Genomic DNA, 26819 nt, shown 5'->3' with positions numbered 1-26819 from the left:
CTGGATGGCAGGTGTAGAGCAGGGAGTAAGGATAATGAGGCTGAGTCACAATTTAGAAAAGCAAACAACTGGTGACTCATAAGGACACAGCCCTGCACAGATCTCATGGACTGCTTCAGTTAAAGTCTTGTACCAGCTCTGGTCAACTAATATTTAACAGTTATCTAAACTAACCAATGAGCCCTGATGGTGGTTTGGGGGCAGTCAAAAAGAAAAGAAAGAGCTCATGAAAACTCTGCGACAGCTGTCTCTGACACTGAGGAGTCGAAATCTTTACCGTCTATTTTTACTTCCCACAACTAAATTTAGACAAAGGATTTAGCCAAATCTTTGATTACTGACAGCATCACTTGCTGGCAGTCTTATTGTCTTATTTAACCTTCTGTCCAACTGCAGTTGGTTTGGCATCTTTGAGATACTAAAGCCCTTATGTCCTGTCCACAACCCTGCTGTACTACATTCACATCTCATGTAGTGCAACATGCAGGCCTTCCTTATATAAAAAAAACAAGAATACATATAAATCCCTTCTGTCCATTTTTATTAATATGGTATAAACATATACATGGGAAAAAAATAGTCTCTTTTTTATCATCTCTATAATTTAGTTGTGTTCTGAGGGGTACTGTGTGGTCAATGTGGTGTCACTGTGTCACTGTAAATCTGTTGGTTATATAATATTTTGACTGTTGTCTTATTGTTATCCTGCTTCCCAAAAAAAGCACCTTACATGGACAATGCTTGTTGTGTATTCGCTATGACTGTGGAAATTGCTGGTTTGTCCAACCCCAAGGGAGAAATAAAAAGTATTCGGGACAAAATAGATGAGGCGAGAGAGGCACAGGAGACACAGTGAAGGACATCATTTCTGTGCAATTTCTGTACTCAAGCTTGAGCTCGGTATTAGATGTCACTGTATATGTGTTTTTCAGACAGGGAGGTGCACTGATGAACGTGCAGAGCGCTGCTGAAACAAGGGAGCCACAGAGAAGAAAACACTGAATCTAATGCCAGCTAAAGGGCACTTAAGCTATTCCGGTGACAAACAGGACCATGGCTAATGTATATTACCAAACGGAGATTGAACTAGCCATTTCTGAGTACAAGCAAGCAAGCAAATAGGCAGTCAGGATCTCTATTTAAAGACATCTGAGAGACCAGCATTCTCTTCTCGCCTCGTTTCCTGCAGCAAAACAATAAATAACTAAATCACAACACACTTAAAAGCCCCGCCGTGCCACAGTATCCACATATATCTTTCTCTCCACAGTCCCACTCCTCTCTTAACTGCTCTAAATTATTTCAATTCTGCGAGAGAGAAAAAAGTCATTCACATAAAGTAATCAGTCTTGGCTCACTCTTTCTCCCTGCGACAGACTTATTTGACAACTCTGCTACATTAAACAGCCCACTGGTGAAAAGAGAGAGAGGGAAAAAAATAAAAGGAATGCATCCAATTATTCATGCATAATGATAGCTCTGTTATCCAGTAAGGCAGCAGCTCCCACACAAAGCAGTTCCCCTTCTCCGTCTAATACATCTTAAGTACTGACAATCGCCAGGAGTCACATTTGACAGGCACCTAATTTTGCAGCGTTCCTGTCATTCCTCACGAGTTACGGCCCATTGGCACCATCTCTAAGACTTACAGTATTTATGATGAGGTGATGGTCCTGGTATTCCCCAAAAAAAGCCGACGCATTAGTAGGCCTTGGCCGGTGCTATCATGAGGTCATGTTTCAGGCACTGGAGCTGGCTGAGGCACTGAGTATAGAGTTAACAAGCAGGGAACCCCCCCCCCCCCGTATATGGCTGTGAAGACCTTCTATATAGACATGAGCTCAAGGTTCACAGCACCCCATTGCCTTAGCTACTACCAGGCAATAAATTCTACAGCAGGAATGAATTGTTTGACCTTGAGGGTAGCCGGTGTTGCAAGTTGCAATCTAATACCGTACATTATCCTATCTGTCTCTCCTCTTTTTCCTTTTTTCACACATACATGTGGAAAAAAACATGTATTTATCCAATTTGTAGATTGAAAATTATTAAAATCTCACCCAAAACACTGGAGTTTAGTATTGTGGGGGCTATTTGTACTTCATTTATATCAGCTTCGATGCAGTACACAGACAGCTTACGCTGTAACAAATGCAGCTGTGGTGCTCAGGTGGCTTGGCCCTCTCTCTTGCCCTCCGTCACTGCTCCTAGTCGATGGGCTGCTCTTAATAATTCATGGGCTGTAGGAATCTGCTCTAATTGGTGGGCAGGCTTAATACTCTCAGCACTGCCAGGACCAAAAACAAAAGCAGCTAGTGTTTTTTTTTTTCTTTTCTATTCCCAGGCAAACTGAGAAAAAATTGACTTGCCTCTCTTTGGTTTCAAGTTAAAAGGCCCCTCCTGAAATCCAAGAAGCACCTTGAAGCACACCAGCTCACAGCAAACAGTGCGAGCACTCGAATCAGGCTACCCTTTTACATGCTTTGAGAGTGAAGTGCGACAGGATATATTCTCCCTTCAAACCAGACCTGCTCTCCTTCTGCTCCTTCATAGAGCAGGAAGCAGTGTCGCTGGATGTCGAGGTAAAAAGGACACCTTAAAAGTGTGTTCACGGTGACGATGATGCCACTGCATAATGTACTGACGTCTGTCAGCAATCGCTGGCTGTGGCTTCAGGGAATACGTTTTGCATTGTATGAATTATGCAAATGTTTTATACATTTATTTATTAGTACAAGCAGTTTGCATCAGATCCTACATAAAAGGGAAAAAAAAAGTAGCAGGTGCCCTGCAAAGTTTAGGACTGATGCCTGGGCACTTGGTTGTAACGGGACTTCTGTTTGGTGATATTGAATTCATTGGGTTTTTGCATATGCATGAGAATGTATACACATTTTCCAGGTATTTGATTTAATGAAATAGCCAAAAACAGTCCCATCTGGTTATGTTATGTGCAACCACTGAAGGGCTGAAAAATTCACTACATCATGATATATATTAATATAATTATAATTAATTCAGTTACTGTGAAAATATATTTCACCTATGCCAGTCACCCCTATTTTTGTATAATGTAATATATTGTAATGTCTTCACATGTGTGACATTTCCCTAGAGAAGAATAAACTTACCACACACAGACACATACAGATGTCTGTCTTTTATATCACGTCTGTCTGCTCTACACTTCTTTGTTTTTTGCTCATCACAACATTTCCCACTTATCCACCAGTTTTTCTAATCGCGTCTCTATTTGACTCTAATTATTTTGAATCCTCAAGTTGCCAGCCATCGTGGAATAAGCAACAGAATTAACTATCTGCTCTCAGTAGAAACAGACTGAAGACGCACAGCAGGTTGCTGATGTCTGATTGAAATCTTCAGTGTCTCTCCTCCCCAACAACCAAATGCAATTTCCCCAGGTCGCTTTTAATATCATTATATCGGTGCTAAAAACACCAAAAAACTTTGCATCCCATTCTTCAGGCTTTCAGTTACTATAGTGATACTTGAATCTTTTCCTTTGTAAACTCCTCTCATCACCACACCCATTTATCCTCTTCTCATTAACAAAACTGCTATCCATGACCTCCTCTGTTCCTTTTGGATGTTTTTATTTTTACTAACAATTCCCCCAGTTTCTCCGAAGAGCTTCAATTTCTGTTTGGCACAAGCCTGGTTGCTCAGCCTCAAGTGAAGAGGTATTATTGGGCACTAAAACACCTGCTGAATAGTGGGAGAGAGAAAGTGATATGTGTATATGTGATAGTGAAAAAGACAAAGTATAGCAGAGACCTTCTGCTGATGCTTTTCACCTCGAAAGGCTGCTGACGATCCACTCTCAAGCCTCCATCCCTCCCGCTTCCTATGCTTCCCTGCATTCACTTTTATTGAATTACAGGGATGCAGTCTCACCCTGCACCATATTTAAAACGGCACTCGTGCATCTCAGCATGAGGTAGGGTAGCCGTGTCATAGCTGGTGTGTTTCAGAGAATTCCCACCAATGGGGACAGCAAAGGTCCAAATGGAGAGGAGACAAACAGGCGTGGAGAAGCACTTATTTGGATGAGGCACTAAACAACTAGGCTATCACACCCTGGGTGATTTCTGTTTCCCTCAAAATGGTTTAACAATGTCACTTGTCTGTAGCCATTGATTTCTCCCTCCCTTGCTTGTAATTGAAAGAAGAGTAAGTGTAATCCGAACCCGTAAGATGAGGGCCGACATTTTAAGATGATAAAATCATCCCTCTTCAAAGGTGCTGAATCTAAAATGATAATTCAAGTATAATGAGATCGTACTGATTTAATTGTAATTTAGTGATTCAGTGTAGCTTATATTCCTATTGATTAGCTATGGCTTTATGTTCGTCCCTTCAGTCACCTCCTTAACCCCTAAAAATGAACTAATATACAAACTGCCAATGTGTGTGATTTTCGTTTGATGTTTCCAGCAGGTACCGTCGTATATTACATTTTTTCTTTCTTTTCTAAAGGAAAAGAAAAAAGAACAACAAAGAACAAAGCTTGTTTCCAATTTTCCTGTCCCCACCCAGCTTAAGAGCAGGGAGCAGGAAGGGTCTAATGTGATTAAACAAATGTGCCACTGCTGCTGGTGAGCGAAAAACCCCTCCTAACCTGGGTCATCACAGGTGAAAACAAACCAGGTTTTATTAGAGGAATGATAGACACTTTGAAGGAGGCGGGGGGGGGGCAAAGTTATCAAACTAGACTGCTAAAACATGCACCATATCCCGGCGAGGAGATTGGATTCCAACTGCAGGCTCAGGGCAGCACCACTGAGGTCACTCCACAATCTGCACGGGTCAGAGCCAAGGCAGCCCTACAAGCTGGTTTGACGCTCTCCATTAACTCACCCTCACTAACCCACAACACAAACCTGAGCCGCTAAACAGAAAGAGGGGAAAAAAAGGCACAGAGAAAGAAAAAATAAAAAGGGAGCCTCGCACAATCACACAGAGTATCTTGTTTGATAAATTGTGTGTGAAGAGAAAGATTACATTAAAATATAGGGTTGCAACAAAATCTTCGAAGAGCGTTTTTCCAAGCTGAAATAACCGCAATTTGAATCGAGAATAAACACAAATAAATGTATGCTACATAGTCCTATTAAATGACTGTCAACACTGAAACCAAAGTTGTAGTACTGCATTTAAATTACGAGCTCAAGACGAGTCTGAAAAATACAACATTTGTGGTTAGGATTATCTACACTGTTAAAACAGGCTGAATATATGTTTTATCAAGCGAAAGGCTTTGCACACGCTAACATCTGCTGTGTTCACTTAGATTCTGTGGTTCACCTTCTTTTTTAGCCTACTTTAACATCTACATGTTGGCACTGGAAATCATGGTATGCCTCAAGAGAGCATACTGTTTGGAAATACGATCGCAAAAGAGCTTGTTAGGTACAGGCTGTGCCCAGCTAGCATATACAAAGCATATAGAGTTGGCTAACCCCCACAAGCCACAGCTTTATTTAAACCTTCAACCAACCTCAAATGACTTGTGGAAGTCAGTTCCTGAAGGAAGGTTATTCAAGGTGGTTGAGCGCTCAAAACATCTGAAACAGCATTCCAGCCTACAGAAATTTCATGCTTACAAGCAGGAAAATAGAGGCAGACACATGCAAGCAGGTCTGGTATTGACTGGCTCTGCTTTGTGACTGGCAAGAAACAGAAAAGTGAATGATAAACACTGCTGGTACTGTAAATGTTTCACCACAGTGATACCGGCAGCAGCAATGTCATTATAGTGATTTAGTTTAGGTCTTAGGATGACAGTGCTTGTATTCTGGCGTTAGTACAGGTGTAGCTGTCTTGCACGCCCAGACTTCTCTCTGCTCGCTTCATTTCACCCCATTTTACCATCAGGTCTGTGCCATGGGGAAATAGTTGCACTATAAAAAATTACAACGAGCACTATAAAGAGTAACATTATACCAACAACTGCTCACTTTACAATAAATGTTATCTTAGCATTTACTTTAGCATTCAAGTTATTCATTTTTAACCATATCTCAAAGCCATATGACCTACTGTAATTATATAATTACTCCAATTACATTTTTTCCTCTCTAAAACCCAAACACTCATCTTGACAATAGGACCTCACAGAAACAGCATATTTGTGAGTGCTGCGATGTAGATTTGTGGTGCCTGCAACAATGATCACCTCTGTCAGAGGCATCATGGGGGCTGTTGATAACTGCCAACAAAAACAACAAACCACGCCAGCACAATTATGCATGACCATTTTAACATAATATGAGGAGAACATGAGATGCGTGAGAGCCAGGGGTGACTGTTGTGTCGTGTGGGGGTGGGAGAGGTTTGTATATGTATATGTATGTGTTTGTGTGTATATGTGCTAAAGAAAGAATGTGTGCTTGTGTGTGGCCTTGTTTTACTATACTTGTGAGGTCTGACAGCTCTGTGCTGGACCCCGCAAGTTTAAATAGCTGTTTGAGGGTTAAGACTTGGTTTTAGGGTTAAAGTTAGAATAAGGTTTAGATTGGGGTAAGGGTAAGGGTGAAGGTTAGGCATTCAGTGGCGATGTTTGAGGTTAGAGTAAGGGGCTAGAGAATGCATTATGTCAACGACAGGTCCTCCCAAACATAGTAAGACAAGAATGTGTGTATGTGTGTGTGTGTGTGTGTGTATGTGAGAGAGACTGATTGAATGCAGGTGTCCATGTCGCATGCTTGTGTGACGACAGAACAGGAGCCGGGATCTAAAGAATACATGTTTAGGGTCGTTTTGAAACCGGTGCTTTGAGTTGACAGTATTGTTTGGGTTTGGGTGGGTATTTCAAAGAGCTGCTTGGGATAAAAGACAAGTCTCTAGAGCTTAAACTTCTACACATTTTCCATTTTAAGTTTCCGACCTCTCACAGCCATCAACCTTGAGAGGTTGCAGAGTGTATTGTTTTTCCACACAACAGGCTAACTATACTACAAATACCTTTAAGTATTTAGTGTAAGTAAGTGTCAGGTTCTCTCTTGATTTATTTTTAATTTATTGAACTATATTTCTTATTTTGCTCAAATAAAACCTTCTCATATATACCTCTCTGGCCACAGTGAATGATGAAAAAGTGCTGTTATTTCACTTCCTGACATTATGATGTAACCATTGTCCTCACCAAAGTAACTGCTGAGATCTGAAGAATTGGCGACATTGTTACAAAAAATACAAGCGGCCAGATGATCAGCCATGTTGTCAACAGGCAACAGTTATCTTGTAACTTCATTTAAGGTCAAACTGAGGCATAAATGTGAGTATTACAAAAATGTTGGGATTATCCTTCATTGGACAGGAAAACTAAATTGAGAGTCAGTCTCTAAACTCTGATGGACGTTTAGGTAATCATGATACCATTGTTTTCTCTTCCAAATAAGTTTGGCTAACTGTAGGGTTTGTTTGAAACCTGTATGGCTGTCTGCCTGCTCATTTCTTGCCACATCTAGTGTCTTATTAGGAATGCTGCCAGGTTCCCACACCTCAACATCAACTTGATGAGTACAACTACTGATCAGAATGATGGCCAAAACTATGGGGAAATAAGACCTGAAATGTAATAAACATAATAAAAATGAAATGCAATAAACCAGAGTCTGCATAGCCATTTATAAAAGCGTTGTTATCCTAAAGGGCACTTAAAAGGCTTCTTGTAGTTCCAGATATGCATGAGCCTCAGTAAGGTAATCTCTTAAATCCTGCAGTTGATTTCTCAGCGATACAAGGTTTTAATCTGACGGTGGTGGAGGGATGGAGGCTGGCTTGCTGGCAAGCAGGACCAGTCAGTCAGGGTGACCTCATGTGTTTGGCACAGGGAATGCCTATCAGGTTTCCCTCTGTGTGGATTCCAGCTTGCTCACTCCACACCAGCCCCAGGACCCGACCCCCTGAGGCATGTGTGTATGTGTGTGTTTATGTGGAGAAGGAGATAATTGCATGTCTGTGTGTGTCTGTGTGTGCGTGAGCAAGCGTGTTTGTGTGCAAGAGTGAATGAGATAGAGAGGTAGAGATAAATTATATGAGATAAATTATTCAGATCAACTATGGTTGAGAGAGAGGGAAAAAGAGAGAGACTGCAGGGGGGGAGCTGTGTGTCAGTCCCCTCCAGTAAACTCAGTGAACTCAACAGGGCTCCCACCCTTCCTCACATACAACTCCCCCCGCCTCCTTCCTCAACGATAAACGTCCTGCTCTCTCATGTTTCCTCTCAGGCTGTTATGTATGCACATGATAATGTGGGACAGTGTGTATGTTGGGGATTTAAAAATATGTGAACTTTGTCTCACATGCTCCAGGTGTGTATGAGGAGCTTTATGAATATGTAAAGAAGAATTAACTCTTACTCACTGAATTTTTATGATATCTATTAGTTAAAAAATTAAAAGATGATTTAAATGATAAAATATTCTTTGTAAGACTAGGCTGCAGCTAAAAAGATAAAGATTAGGGTTAGGGTTATGTAGGGTTGGTGTTCAGTAACTTTTAACAAAATCTGAATTTAAAATGAAAACTGCTTTTTAAATTTAAATCCCTAGTTTGAATAAAATCATAACTAAAAACCATTCATGTCCATTCATGACAATGGAAACAGAAGTTAATACTGTTATTTATTCCTATGAGAAAACATGGATAAAGTCTAAAAAGTGCTATGGATTAAACCATAACAGCTACTGAGCTTGTATGTCAACACAACAGGGCAAACTCCTTCAGCTGATGAAGACAATGTGATAAACTTTGAAGCTCTGGAAAAAGTCAGTAAGTGGACCTTGAGATGGGAGTGATTTTTCAAACTGTAAGTAAGCTAACATTTTAGAGCTAAAACCCAAAAGACTGACATTTAAAGAACTCACTAATAATTGCTTTGCCCTTTAGGTGAATGACAAAAATGTCTAACACACAAATATAAACAGAGAAAAGATAAATTATTTTGTAGGAAAAAAGAAAACTTAACAAATCTTGCTAATTCTACCAACTTATGGTGGTTACCTTTTTGGAAACTTGACCGACCCACTGTCAAACAATGGACTAGGTAAGCACACATGATTGGTGACTATCGCTATGGTAACAATAAAGCACTCACCGCCAGCAATGCTTTTAATAAAGCCTCAACAGGCTCAGAGGCTTCCCATTACACAAATCACTGTGGCAACTGCCATGCAGTCACACCAGCAGAGAAGTGTACGATGCCAAACACACACAGACACATGCATGGGTTAAACAGATGCAACATGCTAGCTGATGCTAGCACACATGAGAGTCAAGGGTCCCCTATAACCCTTGAGTGCGGGAATGATGGAGCAGGGGCCGCCTGCTAGACTGCTATCTACAACTAAACAGATCAGCAGATCATCCTGCACTCTACAGGAAGTCTACATAACTGGGGCACAGAATTCCTAAACATTTCTGAGAGTGAGCGAGCGTCAAGAGCCGTCTGAACGATTACACCAGGTCTGTGGCAGGGAACGTTGGCTCGCCATTGCCACAGTGTTTATCCAAAGTTCGCAGGAAGGCGGGGTAACGTCAGCTTAGTGATTAATTGCAGGCCCAAAGTGCTGAGGACACAGAATCTGCTCTGAATGGCGCCGACTGCAGCTCCTACAAGGGTTTATTGCTTTATCGGCTGAATCCTAATGTGACCCTCCCTCCCCTCTCTCTGACGGTTCCAGTGGTGCTGGAGCATCCAAAAATACTCTGCAAGGTGCCTCTATGGTTAATTGCCTGATGTAGTTGAAGTTTTAACTGTTGAGGGAACTTTCAACTGTATTTTCCATTGATGTGATGACAAAAAAAAAGCATTTAGGAAATAATTCAAGTGCAGCATGTCTGCATGGGGCTTGATACAGATCTCCATGGGCTGATATAAAATTCTCTATACAGCATGATTCCTCCCAATATGTTGGAGGAAGCATAACATATGGCAGTTACAGAAGCATGCAGCTGTTGTTTTTTGGGGCTATAGATAAATAATGGATAAAAGTCTTCCACTGGGTACTCAAGACAGCTAACGAGAGAGAGAAAGCAGAGAGGGAATTAGTAACTAACTGTTTTTCAAACCCACTGTTTTCTAAATTTTCCCTCAGAGCCCAAGGACAAAAAAAATAAATACAGGATAATGAAAATATCAGTATTCATCAACTGTAAAAGTACTCAAATGCTAACATTTGCATTTATTCAAAACGTGTACCAGTAATATTGTGCATATTTTAATACAGACACAACGCAAGATTTGTCTCACTTAAATACATGTAAAAGCATTGATTCCTGCATGCACTCCCTCTCTCTCTCTCACACACACACACTCTGTGCTGCTGTTTCTCTCTGAAATGTGGGTGACCTTAATAATTTAGGGGAAAAGGGGAGAGAGAGGAGACAGCATTTGCCTCCGTGCAGATTGTACAGGGGGAGACTAGTGTTCTGCATCAAGCCCTCCAATAGGTTTGTCATTTTCTGGTATTCATCTGCTACAAACTGAATCCTTACCCTCTCCGTGTGTGCACAGGGGATGTCTGTGAGGCAGCATGATTAACTATTGTAAAGGGAAAGAACCGGCATCTTGTATGGAGACCACATATCATAATGACACTTTTTAATTCTGTTGCCACTGGCTGTTTATGTGCTACTAATTACTGGTGAAGAATAATAATCTCTCCTCCAATTGGACTCTATCACGCCGAGGGCTTTCTCCGCTTCTCTTCTTTCCATTTATCCTGGTTTGTGACTCTGCTGGCTCGGCTTCCTCCCTGCATCAGTGTCCTTGCAATCTAATTCATGCCGCCTACCTGTCCTACTCAGTGTTTTTCCATACGCTGACTAATGCACACAGGTTGTGGCCCCAGAAGCGGCTGGAGCAGTGGAAGGTTCTGCCAAAGAAACCATTCAGGCAAAATCTAAGAGGGTGGCTTGAGTCATTTAACACAAATAAAGCTGGGAGAAAGGCCTGTTTGCTCTTGGTAATCCCCCACTTGCTCGACAAGGCTTCGCAAGGTTCATCTGCTGTGCTAAATTGGTGCACGTATCCTTATTTGTATAGGAGCTCATTGTGGCTGGGTGAGAGGGGGAATCTGACAGGACTGGCAGCTATTCAAGCGCTCATGCCTATTTGCTTATCCTCATTCATTGCAGAATTGGCTTTTTACGGAGCCATTTTTCAAGCTATGCGTGACACGGTATTTTCATTGAGCCTGCCACTACTAATGCAGCTGTGTAGAGGCAACGTTGCAGGAAGCTGTGTATGTGTTTAGGAGAGGGGTGATCACGGCCCCCTATAGTAATCAGAGTGGTAAGGCTACACTACTATTTGCATGTCTGTGGCTGTTTGTCTCATCCGGTTTCCACATTTGAATATCTAGGTGAAGACACCATATCATCAGTGCAGTGCAGCCACAATGGAAATGAAATGGAAATCCTCCAGGTGAGATGTGCACTAACAAAGGATTTTCTTTATCAGACTATGATGTCATTAGTTAAAAAAAGACCACTGTGAAAAAGTAAAATGTTGATCTTCCATTTTTCTTTATGGAGGCAGTTTTCCCAGTCTCGTATTCTGAACTTGATTATCTAGTGCCCCCCCCCCCAAAAAAAAAAATCTGACTTTTAAACTATATAACACAGGGCTATATATTGAAAAGTGACGCTCTGTTTTGCAGGACTTTCAAAAAAAAAAAAAAAACAGCTTCATGGAAAACACACCTACACAGTAGACTGTTTTGATTATGAACTCATCGCTATTACGCACTCTCAGTTTGTCTCTGGTTATGATGCAGACCACAGACTAGAACCCAATCAACCCGATAATAAGATGAAAGCAGATGAAAATGACAACACAGTCTGTGCGGCCTGTCTATTCTCTGGAGAGTGCCCTCAGAATCAGCATGGGAAAATTGTCTTAACAGCACTTCACACATACAAGGGCTTCACATGGTTAACATATTAAATTTACAACACCCCTCATAATGATACAGAGACATTTCAGTCTGATTAGGTATGAACATATAAAGCAGGCTTCGGCCTCCCTCAGATGCCGTCAGTTAGTGGGGTGAAAAGGCTGCAGAAGGAGCCATGTGGGGATCCTCTGGTGCGCTGCTCCTCAAAGTGTACGCAGCAGCCACTCGTTAAAAATGCAGGAGCAATTACCCTGGCTGAGACTGAGTCAGTGAACGCAAGTCAAGCTGCCACCCTCCTCCACCTCCGCCTACCTTTCCACTGCCGTTGTTGCTATACCAGCAACCTGAGCAACCTGAGCATCCTTTACGTGGACTGGCATGCCAAAGGTAGGGCAGCAGACACCGAGGGCTTCAGTTACACAAGAAATACAAAAGCCCTTCTCTGCCTGTCTGTCTGTCTCTAACAAGGTGCAGTTACATCCCCCTCCGTCACACTTTGCCGGCACGTGACTTGGTCTTCAGTCCTGGCCCACATAATTTACATATAATACAGGTGTAGAACTTTGCTGCTCTCAAGATAGAAGAAAAGTCCAGTATTGAACCACACAGTGGAAGGATTCAGTCTTATTCAGACTTATTATTTACTGTCTATTGAGCAGCATCAGAAACCAACAGAAGTTTCAACAAAGTTTCTAATCCCTTTATCTATTTTTCAACAAAGTTGATAATCCCTGACTAAACATATTCACCATCATGTATTCCATTCACATGGAAAATACTGGCTATAATGTTGCCCAATAGGTGTTGGGCAAAGTTTACATATGACCTAACAATAAGCCTACAGCAGGGTCCAAAAGTCTGAGGCCACGGATGGGAAAGTGGTCTCAGACTTTTATTACATCCCATATGTTCCTCTGTATGTTAATATGGGCTGTATTAAGGGGTCTACACTGGAGTTGTCTTTCCAGCCACTCCTGCACAGATGGCAGAACTCCATGCCCAGCAGACAGCAGGGTCTCCCGGAAATAGAGGAAGAGGCACGCAAAAGCAATGGAGGATGGGAAAGAGTAATTACAAAGAGGGACAACATGAAAGAGAATCTAAAGATGAAGGAGGGCTTGGCAAAAATAGGAACAAGAAAGACTGATCTGTGCAAAAGTGAGGGGGATACATAAACAGTCAGAGATGAAAAGGGACAAATTTCTAAGACTGTACTCCACCATCCTCAGAGGCAAAAGGGGAGACAGAAAATAGAGTGTGAAAACTCCATGCCAGGAGAGACCCAAGAGTGAAACAGCGCACCAGAGCAGACAGCTCCAGGCAGATACTATGTTACAGAGAGAAATGCTAGTAAAAACAAGAAAGAGGAAAAAAGCAGGTGTATTTGAAGAGTCCTGCCGCGTTGGTGGGTTTGAAGGGCACATCATGTGTCTCGTTTCATCTGGCTCTAAATCTGAAGCGACATCTTTCCTGTCTCGCTTTATGTTGTCTCTGCATGCCTATTTCTCTCTGTAGGAGTACTTCAGCAATAAAAGAAAATATGAAAAAAATGTGTTTCATTTCAGTTCCTCAAAAGGAAGAGCACTGCACCCTGGGACAAATAATTCTAACACACTTGAAAATGTTTGTAAATTGAGTCCATGCCGAATATGCTCAGATAGTGCTGACCACCTGGGGTTAAAGGTTCACATCCAAAATGTATTTGTTACACGAATGATCCAAGTAAGGGTTTTTTTGGGTGTGTATATGTGTGCACCTCTCTTCACAGCAGTACCTTCGGAAGCTGGAGGGGATTCAGTGTCTTAACCCAGGTTTTCCAGTTCAAGAAAACTCTCACTCCACCACTATACCACCCCATATGCCCCATTTCACCGCACAGGTAGGAGCTCCTCCCTCCCGCAGCACAGACCAGAGTCGCCTGTTATCTCCAGATGGTCGGGGAAGGAGAGTTCAGAGACTAGATTCCCTGGGGCAAGAACTCCACCACCAAGCACATCATTTTATATTTTAGCCATTCATCTCGAATGCTGTTTTTCACAGTGACCCCCAGTGAGTGAGCAGGTACTTAGTTCAGTGTCTTGCTCAAGGACACTTCAATATGAAATGAGCCTATTGTGGAGAAGCGAAATGTGACCTGGTTTTGAGACCTTCGCTCTAAGCACTAGACCATTTACCAAGCAAACAGTCTAACACGCACAGTATTTGTCCCTGACTTGTAACTTTATATTGTACAAACTTATTCATAGACTTCTCTTGCACACATTTGCACACACACATGCTCATGCACCATCTGTGCTCGTAAACTGTATCCATACCATATAAGCACACATGCATCATTGCTGCTACATTTATAACCCCATGTACCCCAGAGCAGCTATAGAGGTTCCTCTTTCCATCTTTAGAGATACAACCTATAGAAAATTTAAAAAAAGAGTTTGCTATCTCATTTCCCCTATCCTTTGTACATCTCTCCTTTGCTCTTCTAACAAAATTGATGTCACTGTTGAGAGAGCACTCTGGTAAAGCAGCTGTAATGAGATGTGGATGGCAGCATGCAGAGGGCCAGGTCTCGGCACTCTGCTCTGTGGCTTATGAGAGGCTGCAGGAAACAGTAATGCACAAGCAACCTTAAAGTATGGGTGTACAGATAGGGCTGGGCTGTCGGCTGATAGATGACAAGGGTTAAAGAGTAACGCCCCTATTGTAGTGTGTGTCTGTGTGTGAGTGCATGTTTGTGCGTATACACACAGGCTATGGCAAATAAATAGAGTTGTCTGCCTGTCTGACTGACAGTTACACATAAAGGGGGTTTGTACGATTGGATAAAGCTGTAGGCACAGGCAGATAAAAACAAGACCTATTAGTTGATTAATGATGAAAAAGCCTCCTGACAATATGTGGTGAAGGATTGGCAAAACATGAAAAAAAAGAACGCAAACTAGAGCTCTTCCTCAAAAGCCTGTCAATGTGAGCTAGCTAAGAGAGAGCGCATGATGGGTTCAGATTTACAGCAGGGCAGTATTTTGTTTCGAGCAGTCAGTCATGAGGCATGTATCAAGAATTACGAGTGGGGAAATGAGTTATACTACCCCTGTCTTAGCGCTAATAAGAGCATATCGTCCCAGACTCAAAATAGGGCTAGGGCTGAGCTTTAGTAAATGTAATATAAGAAGTGTGTTTTTTCCAGCCCTAAAAGCCCTTGATAAACTCTTCAAAGCAGATCCACATCAGCGGAAACAGAGGGGACTAAGCTGCTAGCTGACTTTTACGCAACTGATAACTGATATAATGAAAGACTTTGCAAACGAGTCCTTTTGCTCTGCCTTTGATTCTGCTTGCTCTCTGTGTCTATGTATATCTGTCTCTCCCTTTTTGTCTCCATGTTTCTCTTTCTCCTCTATCGAAGCATTAAAGGAGGATTTAGATGGCTCTGTTGTTATTTCTGTAGCACAATGGATCACCCCGTGTAATGTAACCAAACCCTTTTCCTTGCTTTTAACTGGCCCCTCCCTCCCTCCATCCCTATAACATCCATCCCTCTGCTCTGTGTCTTTCTTTCTCTCTCACACACATACACCCCCTCCCTCCATCTTTCCCCCCATATATAAAGAATTAGACAGAATATAAATGGTGCCTATGGCAGGAGCAGATACAGGCACAGATCCTCTCAAAGGGCTCTATTGACTGGTGTTTACTTAAGGCCAGGGACATTAGCCGCCGCTAAATCTACCTCAATCTGCCCTTCTCGGCTTCTCGGGTTCTGTATGTACCAGCCTGAATGTAACACAGACGCCTGCCCGCTCCCAGATCACAGCCACGGCACAAGTGCGTGTGTGCGTACTTGTGCATATACTTTTGTATTGCATCCTTGTGTGTCTGTGCCTGTGTGTGAGACTGCTGACATTAGCCATGTAATGACCCTGCCTATTAGTGGTGTACCAGCACAAGGGTAAAAGCAGTCTCGGGGTACCTTCGGTGCATATAGTCCAGCAACATTAAAGCCAGCTAAATATCACAAGAAAGACAGGATTTACTGCAGGTATTCAAAGCAACTTGAGAGAGTAATTTGAGAGGTCCTTTAGAGAGTTGTGTACATAATAATGAAACAGAGAACTGAAAATGCCTGTCACTGAGAGAAAATGAGATACAACAGCCACTTAGTGCACACATTTAGTTGAAATGCAAATTCCCTTCTCAACATGATCATAAAATAACAATAATTGATCTGTGTGCTGTAATTGTTCTCATGAGCAAGGGGAGGGACCAGGCTGGGGTTAGGCGTTTTACTGTAATTTTCTCATTTATGATGCACATCTATTACCTATCATTAAAGTTGAATGCACAGCAAGCTGTGAACAGCGCTAAACATCAAACTCACATAAGAAGACACAGACTGACTAAAGGCCGAATTTCAGCAAATTACTCCATGGATTGATCAGCTGGGGCATAGACAGAAATAGGGCCTTTAGAGGATCCTCTCATCAAAGCAGCCTCCCGCCAGCTCCCCCCAGCCATAAGCTCAAATAAAAGCCATACACACAGACACACCAACGTGCACGCACAGACACACACACAAATCCTCTTTCAGGAATCAATAATTCAGCTAAAGAGAAGCACATGCTACGCCCCACTGCACTAATCAATAGAAAGCCAAATGTTATTGTTTCATCTCATTCTCTGACTTTCACATTCTAATCTGGGCTGACTAGCACATGCTGGACAGCGTCAGAGAACTCCATTACATTAGAATATAATACCCACATACAGAGCGGGTAAAGGGACCCCATATTCACAAGGCGCCTCAAATTATTCCGTCATGCCATTATGACAATGTTTAGCTCCTTTCTTTACAATGAAGTCCTCAGTTATAACCAGGCACAGATGCTCTATAAATTCTCTATGCATAGAATCTCAAATATGTCATAAAATGGAGGCGAGAGAAGGAGAATGGCAATACTTTGGTATGAGTTACGCCCCCCTCCCCCTCCCTATCCCTACAGGATATTTATGCCCCCCCTCCTCCACCACCACCACCATCCACGTCTCTTGGGAGAATGAGGCTATAGTTTGAGAATGCAGCAATGAAGATGAACAGAAATACCTGTGTGATTTGAGACTGATGGCTAAATCTCAGCTTTGGTATGTGCGCAAAAAAAAAAAAAAAAAAAAGGCCACAGCAACAGCGACAGCCATGTGATTTTGTCGACTGTGTGAAGCCAACCTGCCAGCGAAGGCCCTTCTCCCCTCTCTGTAATCGAGCTATCAATGATCATTAATGAGAGCGTGAGAGAGCTCTCCACAGCCCTCTCGGCCACATTGCCCAACACTCTGGCCTCTCTCCCCGCCTCCCTTTCTCCCAGTGACCCTGTCTGTTGCTCTATCATATCAGCCTACGAGGCCACAGGCTACGCTAACTAACCATGAAAATGAATATGAATGTTGGCTGCTGATTTATAAACGGAAATGTATGCACTTCCTGCCCCCCCCTGCACCCCCACCATGGGTCTCGTTTGCATGACACAGGACCCTAGCAGCTCGCTCAAGGATACATCAATCGCTGACGGTGGCAAGATCGGATCTGCGTTGACCTTGGGAGTGAACTGCATGGGCGAAGGAGGCGGGGGGCCCTGTTGCAACAGAGCCAGGGAGGCAGAAAGCGAGAGGAGGAAGGAAAAGGGGAAAAGAAAAGTGGAAGGGAGGGAGGACAGGGAATGGAGGGGCATACCCTGATTGAGAGGCCCCTGAGATGAGTAACTCTGAGATATGAGAAGGGGGAGGGAGAGAGGGGGATGATGGAAGGAGTAGAAGTGGGGGGTGGGAGGGAGAGGGAAGCCATATGGCAGCAGCACAAATGTATTAAACTATAAATCAGGGAGAGCTTGTGGACTGCCAGGTGGGGCTGCAGGCAGGTCCTCCCAGCTGGAAGTGCAATGATTCACAATACAGCTCCACATGGAAAAGTATCAAAACATCACTGCTATTTTGCTTTATCAATTCTATTAATACATTCAATGTTTTTTCCCTGCATTATTTCCCTGTTATAAATAGGGGAAATTTACCACATTTTAACTTTGATTCCTTGGGCAAAATGTTCCACACTGCCGCCAATAAAACAGCTGAGTTTTGAAACCAATATCAAAAGCTTTTTTCAAGCTTTTTTCAATACCTTTTGTATGAGAAAATAAACATTTTTTTTTCTCAGGGATTCAGAGTTAAATTTAGACTTTGCCTGATTAAAATATAAACTAGAGTTAGAAAAGTTTCCTAATTATAATCAAGAGATATCTGATGAAAAATAGTAGGTACACAAGCATTAATTTTTCATTGAATAATAGGACAGACATCTGTCCTATGCTTCAATGCCAACTTTATAATATTTGATGCTCATTTGGGTCGGTACTCAAAAAAGGTTGAAGTTCAATTCCCAGCCTTATTTTTCCCTCTCTGCAAGTAATGAGGGATTTTTAAATTGTGGCAGAAAAACAAATAGAGTAATCCCCAAAATGCTTCCATTTTAATCCCTTGATGATGTCTGGGTAGCGAGCCCAGCCAGTGTCCTGGCAGCTATCAGGGCCCAGGCCTGAGCTTCCATCCCAGGGGCACTGATGCACACTACAACTAGAGCAAACATGGGCAACCCTCCTCATGCCTGCCCTGTGTCTGAACCATACTGACTATGACAAGAGAAAAGAAGTCTTCATACCCCGGTTGTCCCCTCTTTGTAAAGCACAACAATAAAGCGTTAAGTGAATTAGTAACTTTATAATTAAATGTTTTTTATTGGGGTTTTTTGCCTATTTAGAAAAGTGGCACTGAAGCATTTAAACAATGGCCTACATTCAGCTTGCAAATACTTCATTAGTAAATTAAATTTGGATCTTCATTCTGTCATTTGTTTAATGAATGACAGCAAAAAATAAAAAAAGAGCTGCCTGTCAGTTATTTTAATTAACAAAATACATCTAAATGTAATCTACATGTTATTGAAGATGTTATACTTGATGCCATTGCAGTGCGTCACATCAGGAGCTCATCAGTTTGCAGGTGCGGAATGGACAGCGGTCACTGGACAGCTCCCAGTAACGGTCTGGTGGGCTGGACTAACAGTAGCCCTGAGCCCCCCCAGCCTTGATCCCTGATCCCTGATCCGTCACTCATACACACACACACACACACACGCGCACACGCGCACACATACACATTGACACAGACATCTAAACTCCAACGAGGTACCTGCCATCTGAAAACATCACAGCCAAGGCCAGCTATCCATCAACTCCCACCTCCACTCGGGGATGAGAGAAGGATGAACGGAGTGCGGTGGAAGAGAAGAGGTGGGGGAGGCGGTGGTGGGGAGGGAGGGAGGGGTGGCGAGGGTGAGGGGAAGTGGGAGGGAGGGAGATAGGACAGTAGTGTAGGAGTAGATGAGTAGGCTTGAGGAATGCTAGAAGAGCAGAGGAGCTGCGTACCTTGGTCTGGAGATAGTGGGGGTAGTAGTAGGTGTACTGAGGGTACATTGGCTGCTGCTCCAATCGCTTGCCCATGTAGCTGGAATCCTTAGCACTGAGGCAGGGAATGGTGACACGGGGTGGGAGCTGCCAAGTAGCTAGCGATGGGATAGAGGCAGCAGAGGAGCTGTGTGATTCCTGTCTTTACTGTTCGCACCACTGTGTCGCTAGCCGGTCCTCCAGGGAGAAGGCAGGGTCTGCGTGCGGGACAGCAGCTGGGAGAAGGTCTACCTCTGATGGAGAAGCGCCTGATGAAGGGTGCCTCGCCAGTCCGGAGCCTCAGTATCGGGCGGATGCTCACTCAGTCTCTCGCTGCTGGATCAATGGAAATATTTCCACAAGTGCTAGAACCAAGAGCAGCGTGTCTGTCAGCAGCTGGTATCGGATAGTAACGCGTGATAAGGGTGAGGTAGAGGAAGTAGAGGAAAGAGAAGACGTGAAGAGGTGCAGGTGGCAGGAGCTCTGGCAGTCCTGTAAATGTTGGAAAATGGGAGAGGAAGAGGAGGAGGAGAGGAGGAGGAAAGGGATGGCAAGGAAAACGGGAGAGGACGTATAGGTTCACTTCTCTATTTAAGCTGTTTCACTCCAGTCTTTCGCCTGTGCTTTAATCTGCCTCTCTCTCAAACACACTATGAATCTGACTCTCTCTCACTGCCCCTCTCTCTCTCTCTTTCCCTCTCTTACATACACACACACTCTCCCTCTCTCTCTCTCTCTCTCTCTCTCCTCTGTAGTCTGATCTGACGGTGGCTGCGTGCTGTCCTGTTTGACAGAAGAGAGATATCCTCAGCACCGGTTGCCGACAGATGCACTTTGTGCACGGAGCACAATCACAACACGAGAGCCGAGCGCAGGCACAGAAAGCAATCTCAGTCTGTAGCGGTCGAGCTAGCAGGAGAGCAGATCACACAGGGAAATTATCCTAGTTTCTGAATGATGTGGCACACACGTATATTAAAAAATCCACCGGTTGGTTAGTCAATCCACTGGGTTCCAGCTAGAAGACGAGTGAAAAAAGCCCACAGTGACTGTGTCCCAGGTGCCCAGTAAAGGAGTCCCTCGTCTGCGATCCTCCCTCTTCCTGCTCTTGTAAAATGTGTTCCTTATTTCTTCCTTGGCTCTCTCACTCCTCTAAGCAGCTTGCCTCATTCTCTTTCCCTCTGTCACACAGTTGCTCTCTCTCTCTCTCTCTCTCTCGCTCTCTCTCTCTCTCTCTCTCTCTCGCGTGCGCTTTCTCTATCACTGAGTCTCTCAGCCTCTCTCTCTCTCTCTCTCCTTCTCCTCCACACTGACAGGGCGGTAAAGGGGGCTCGTCCGAGGCTGCGAGCAGAGCAGACTGCCTCCTCCTTCCCCTAGCCCAGCCGGTAGGAGGGTCTTGAGCAGCTCTGTGCACGAGAGGGATCCAGACACAGACCAGCGGGCTGCAGTGTTTCCACAACCTGGGAGAACGCAGGGAAGAGGAGAAGAGGAGTGGAGACGAGAAGGGGATGGCGGCAGCGTGAGCAATCGATTCCCCCTACTGGCTGCACATGGAGCTACCACCTCCAACACACTGTCCTCAATAAAGACTTTCTCTTAACAAACCAAACTGATTTAAGCTCACAACCAATGGAGTTGGATGAACCACTCAACTTTTTAGAAGCTGTGAGTATGTATATTGTCAGTGATTAGTTTTGAAAAAGCTCTGTTGTTATGTGGATCTTACTGTAAAAGGAAGAATTAGATCATAGTGCGGTCGTCAGGCTTTGATGTGAAACTCGTCTTTCACTTCAGGGTCAACAAAGAGTGTGAAAAGTCAGTCTTCACTTGTAAGGACCAATAATAACACTATAATAATACATGTAACAGTCGTAAACAACAGTCTCCAAGTATTAACTGAGAGAGTGAAGACAAAACCACATCCAGTCGAACATCAAACGATGACAATGGTGGTACTAATCTCCTCTGATTGACTATGAATGTGACCAAAAACATTTGAAAAATGTCTTGTCGGTGAGTTTCACTTTGCTTGATCTCAAGTAACCGCAGCTACACTCATACTTCTGCAAACTAGATCAAACACAGGGAGAAAGTCCCACACACAAACACGCTCTCAGACACACACACCCACAAGCATGGATAGAAACTGACCTAAAGTCTTCGATGGTATCTCAGTGACACTGAGGCCACAAGTTCAGAAGCCTCATTTTTCACTCAATTAGTAAATCAGCTTGGTTTTCATTTAAATTACCTGCCATGAGTCCTGCAGGAAACTGCAGCCAAAAACTACACCATGAAATTACTGGACTGAAAACAATTACATTTTGGCAATTTCCACATCTGAAAATAGACCCATGACTTTGATTAGTTTAGTTTTGTATTTCATCTGTTACACTTGAGAGCGTTACACAAAAACCCACGAGGCCGATGTCTCCTCCTGAAACAATAATAACCTAATTACATATCTCAACAACAAAACTCAATTTAAGTGAGTTGAGCTGTAGAAAATACACATTCTTTACCACAGAGACAAGATAGATATTACAGGGAGTGTTGTACTGGCTATTCAATTAACTGATTAATCAATCACAAGGAAATTCATGAATTTTATATATTTTTTAAATTGCAGTACACGTTATTTTCAAACTTTTACAGTATGTTTTAACAATCCAGGATCCACAATGTCACACACTTTTTATGAGAGTTGTGGGTCTGAAAAGGCCCAGTGCATGTGGACAGACCTGATCAATACCAGCAGAAGAATCCCAGGGACCAAAACAAAGCACAAAGGGAAAGGGCAGCCTTTCACAGACATGGAGAGGAAAATATAATTATCAGACAGGCCACTTTGATCTGTTGGAGAGAGATGAGGATGATATCTATCGTTGGTTACCAGATTAACAGCCTTGGGATAAACTACACAAAAAAACCCTCAGCGTCTGGTCAAAGGCAGAAAGCAGACAACAAAGACAGTAAGATGGACAAAGGCCAGTGGTGATAGTAATAGAAGAAGGGATACTGAGAGAAAATAAGGTAAGACACACAGGGAAATGGCACCTGAAAGAGGCACAGAGGCCAGAAAGATTCATATGTCTTTATATCACTGTGTGTCCACTGAGCCGCCACATAAGTCTTCTCTGTGTTACATAGATAAGGCTCATCACATCTGGATTCTGAATTCAGACTTCTGAAAGGAGTAAAAACAGAGCAGTAGATGTGGTAGGTTTCAGCCAGACTTGGTCCACGTGTAACCAGAAGTCTCTGCTGTAATTTATTCTTCTACCAACAGAAAGTGAAGACAAATATGGAGAAGAAAAAGGCAAATGAGCTGCTAATTATGCACCAGAGTTCATCAAAGTAATTTAAAAAAAAGCAATGCATGTTTAAACAGTGTGTTTGCACAATGCTGTGTTAATCATCATCACCCAGAGTTTTTAATTATTGATTTTTTAAAATTCTGATTTTATTCAAAATAGAGCTGCAAGGACTAATTGATGAGCCTAGTCAACTGACAGAAAAGTATTTTGATAATCAGTTCAATTTTTCAATTTTTCAAGCAAAAATTCAGGAGCTTTTTTCAGTTTTTCCTTGTCATATATCCAAAACCCAAATGTCTGCAGATTTTGGATAACTGATAAAAAAAATGTAATAAAAAAAAAATATATATATATAATCTGAAAACATAACCTTTGTTCATCTTTCATTATTTTCTGACATTTTTTTTTTTTTTAGATAAAATGATTAATCAAATAATAAGAAAGTAATCTGCTTAATCTCCTGAAAATAATAATTAGTTGAAGCCCTAACCCAAACCCATATTTTTAGTCAAATACATCCAAAATATTCTGTCCTAATTATGGAATACGTGCTATTATTTATGACTGCAAACCCATTAACTTTTTCATAACATTTATTCAAATTAGTCGACACAGAATGGAAACACAGGAGAGTACCATTACACAGACACTAGTCAGCTAAACCATTAATATTCATTGGTCCAGCCATTAAGAATTAAGAGTCGGGACTTGAGACTTGACTCCTGAAACTAAAGAACTTGACCTGTGGCCCGACAGAAAACACTAGAAACTACCTTGAGAACTGGCTGACGTGAACTTTCAGCCTTTACGCACGCGTTGGCAAAGGTTAGTTTATAAAGGCAATTTCACATTAAGTGACTGGAGAGCAGTAATGGACGCTGTATGTAAATAAATGTCTGCACTGTGTCTTACTGTGGAAGCAGACCTTGAAGTTTGTGTTTTGCCCTGGTGGTGATGGAGGTGCTCTGGTCTGAATCAGCGGGTGTGACGTCATAGATAAGAGATATGCAGCCAGCTATTTCATGGAGAAAGAGTGAGTGTCTCTCTGTTTTTGGATTATGAATATAGACGCAACACCTCCTCATTTAACATCATGTCTATGTGTGGTTGTTTTTTTGTTTTGGTTTTTTAAATCTCTTATTTTAAAGGGCTACACCTGAGTGAGTACTTCAAACTACTTTGTAAACTATGGTACACTTGCCAATCATAACAGCACAGTAAGTGCTGAACTAATGCAAATTGCATTCAGTGTTCTGAACAGTGAGCGAAACCTGATCTGATTTACAGGCTGGTTTATCACAATAAAGCTAAAACGGTGTCTCTCTGCTGTTTTGAATATTTAAAAACCTACACTGTGAAGTGTTTGCTAATATTTCTGCAGCAGCCAGGTTTGTTGGAGTCAAAGCCATCTGCTGCTCCTCTGTTCTGAGGTCTTCTTCTGATGCTTGTTGATTCACTTTCTAAATTGAGAGAACGAGTGAGTCATTCACAGGACACTAAAAAAAAAAAAACAGTAAGAGGAAGACAGCTGAGGGTGTATCATGCCCCTGAAGGTGTGAAGTAGTTGCAATCCCCCTCTAAAGAATGCAAGCAAGTCTAGTAATAGAAAACTTCAGCATGATCACAGCGTGGTCTCCGTCCTAGTTCAAGAGACAGTGCTAGGGTTGTTTTTATTTAGTCTTTATTTAACCAGGTCAGTCGAATTCTTACTTGGCAAGTTAGCCCAGCAGTAAAAAACAAGCTTTCTAGTGAGATATTCCAATTATATCAACGTCCATGGAGATATCAGTGTCCCCAAGAGGCAATGAAAGAGCTGCCCTTTTGTTCATTGACTGCTCTGACAAAACCAGTTATTCTGCTTATGTCTTGAATCTCTATCTAAAAGAGAGAAATAATGAAAGACGACAGAAAAATAATTCAAAAGCAAACACAACACACAAAAAGCTGAGAGAGAACTATGAGTTGTCGTCTCAACACAAAATCAGTAAAGAGACACACAATGTTCCCCTCCAAGCAGAATTCCTTGAAAGTCCACAACCATCTTGCCATCCTGCCCGACCCTTCCCCGAGGGCAACTACTGTACTTCTTCAAGCTGCTGAAGAAACCAAGAGGCTTTGTTTCCTGTGGTTTGTTGGACAGTCCTGTCGTGGGTGTTTCCCAGAAATGACCAGATGCGTGGAATTCGAGGGAAGGCTGGCGCGGCGCCAGGGGAGGGGTGGTGGGAGGGGAGGGCTGGAAGAGTGGAGGAAGGGAGGGGCCTGGTATTCCTGGAAAAAAAACCCTTTTGCTTTTGGCTACTGGGAGATACCCAAGCACCAGCAGATCATCTTACATGTTTAATGCAGACCTACTGATGTAGCTCAACTAACCAGCTTCCCTGGGGCATTTTGTTCATGATAAAGTGAAAGATGAACTGTCTTACCAGCCCAGCTATGACGTGGTTGATGCGCATAATATGCTGTTGCAACTTGGAGACTACCATCTATCAAACGTCTTAGACTGTTTGGGTTAATACAGCAGAGATCATGTGATTAGAGTTTACAATCATCTCAGAAAACATGACTGAATGTTGGTAATCACTTCAATTAGGAACAGACTGATTAACAGATGCTGCTTGCATACCAGTGTTTGTCATTACCACAGAAGATCACTTGGTACTCAGCACAGATGATGAAGTTTGTATGAAACTGTAATATTCATAAAAATATATTTTTTTCATTAAAGCCAAATCTAATTTACCTAAATCTGAAGGAATGTTCAGATGGAGTAATGTCAAATTCAAGTTCAAGTGCACAAAAGAAAGAGATAAATCAATAACTGCAAATATGTCAGTTTATGAGGTCTACAAGGAAACCACAGATTTTGGCAGCTTTACAGAAAGCGAAAAGAAAAGCAGCGCAAACCACAGAAAGGAAAAGGGGGTGGACAACTTCTGATGTGGTTCTGTTCTAGAGAGCAGAATGAGTTTCAATTTGTCTTCGTAGTGCTTCCCGCAGCTCTTTCCCACATTGTGATAACTAATTCGATTATGTGTTTAACAGCATCTGAAATCAATAAGCCAGTTCAATCACTGCTGATTTTCATATAGTCACAAAGACAAGTTACATGTGCCAAAAAGCAGTCTTGAAAGTAAATGACAGTGTCAGTCTCCAATCAGACACATAAGCTGAAAGTAAAGGTGTATTATTGTGTTTGTAAATTGTCGCGCTTGGACACATATCAGTGGCATCCATTCAAGCCTTCTTCCTGAAACATTGTAATTTGAGAAGCTGACCAGACTTATAGAAATACAGCAGGTACAAACATGGACGAAGCACATTACCAAACACCAACCTCCCCCCCCTGTTTCTACACGATTTGAGGAGACATCTTAACAATTTGTGTGTAAGTTCAGCACATCTCTGACACATAGAGCTTAATACAGTCCTATCAGTGTGCTAACGGATGACAGCCTGAGGTAATTCAACACACTCCCCCTCTGAGAGTATCATTTTACACAGTGCAAAGAGCAAAGTGATATGGTCAAGATATCATTGCCCGGTACCTCTCTTTATTTTTATTTCTTTATATATGATGGTCTCATCACCTGGCTTTGGCTGTTTATCTCATACTTTCATAATACTGTGAAAAGGCCAAACTGGCTCTGGACCACCAGCCCTGCACTGAGACATTTGATAAACACCAGGCAGATCTCCAGTGAGTCATTAGCTTCTATCACAACACAGAGGAGAGCAATGCAGGCCTAATGGGGAGGAAATATGAGACCAGACGTGCATGAGTAAAAATGACTCACTGCACCCCTTACTACACCCAACAAGGGACAGGCAATAGACCTAAAAGAGTTAATTGCGTACACTTACTAGATCTCGATTCCAAATGTATAAACAACCTACCAACTAATTTCCTGATTAACGTGATTCAGAGAAAATATGTGCGTGCTGGCATGAGCACCAGTAAGTGTACTGTGTGTATGTGTGTGTATGTGAAAATAGTAAGCAAAGCAAAACATTTGAGGAAATTCAGAGCTCACAAGAGGGTCAAGGTTAAACTGACACCAAAGGTGAAAACACCCCAGCGGAGCTCTGAGATT

General features: G+C 42.5%; 1 protein-coding gene across 7 annotated transcripts in view; it reads right to left on the bottom strand.

Moving 5' to 3' along the window:
* rbms3 (RNA binding motif, single stranded interacting protein) overlaps positions 1–26819 on the bottom strand; it is a 265127-nt gene that overhangs the window by 165000 nt on the left and 73308 nt on the right. The window contains exon 2 of one of the 7 annotated variants that reach the window (XM_071501328.1): positions 19394–19776. The exons of 4 other annotated variants lie outside the window; for them this stretch is intronic. In XM_071501328.1, coding sequence (XP_071357429.1) covers positions 19394–19468 — 75 coding nt within the window. In that variant the 5' untranslated portion in view covers positions 19469–19776. Of the gene's footprint in view, positions 1–19393; positions 20733–26819 lie in introns of those variants that run through there. 2 more of the 7 variants (XM_071501329.1, XM_071501327.1) reach the window with 2 other exon arrangements.

This window comes from Trachinotus anak, unplaced genomic scaffold (assembly GCF_046630095.1).
Source record: "Trachinotus anak isolate AG129_WGS33_773 ecotype Australia unplaced genomic scaffold, CSIRO_AGI_Tana_v1 ptg000016l, whole genome shotgun sequence".
In the NCBI taxonomy this organism is placed as follows: domain Eukaryota; kingdom Metazoa; phylum Chordata; class Actinopteri; order Carangiformes; family Carangidae; genus Trachinotus; species Trachinotus anak.
This window is presented reverse-complemented; position numbering and strand designations above follow the sequence as displayed.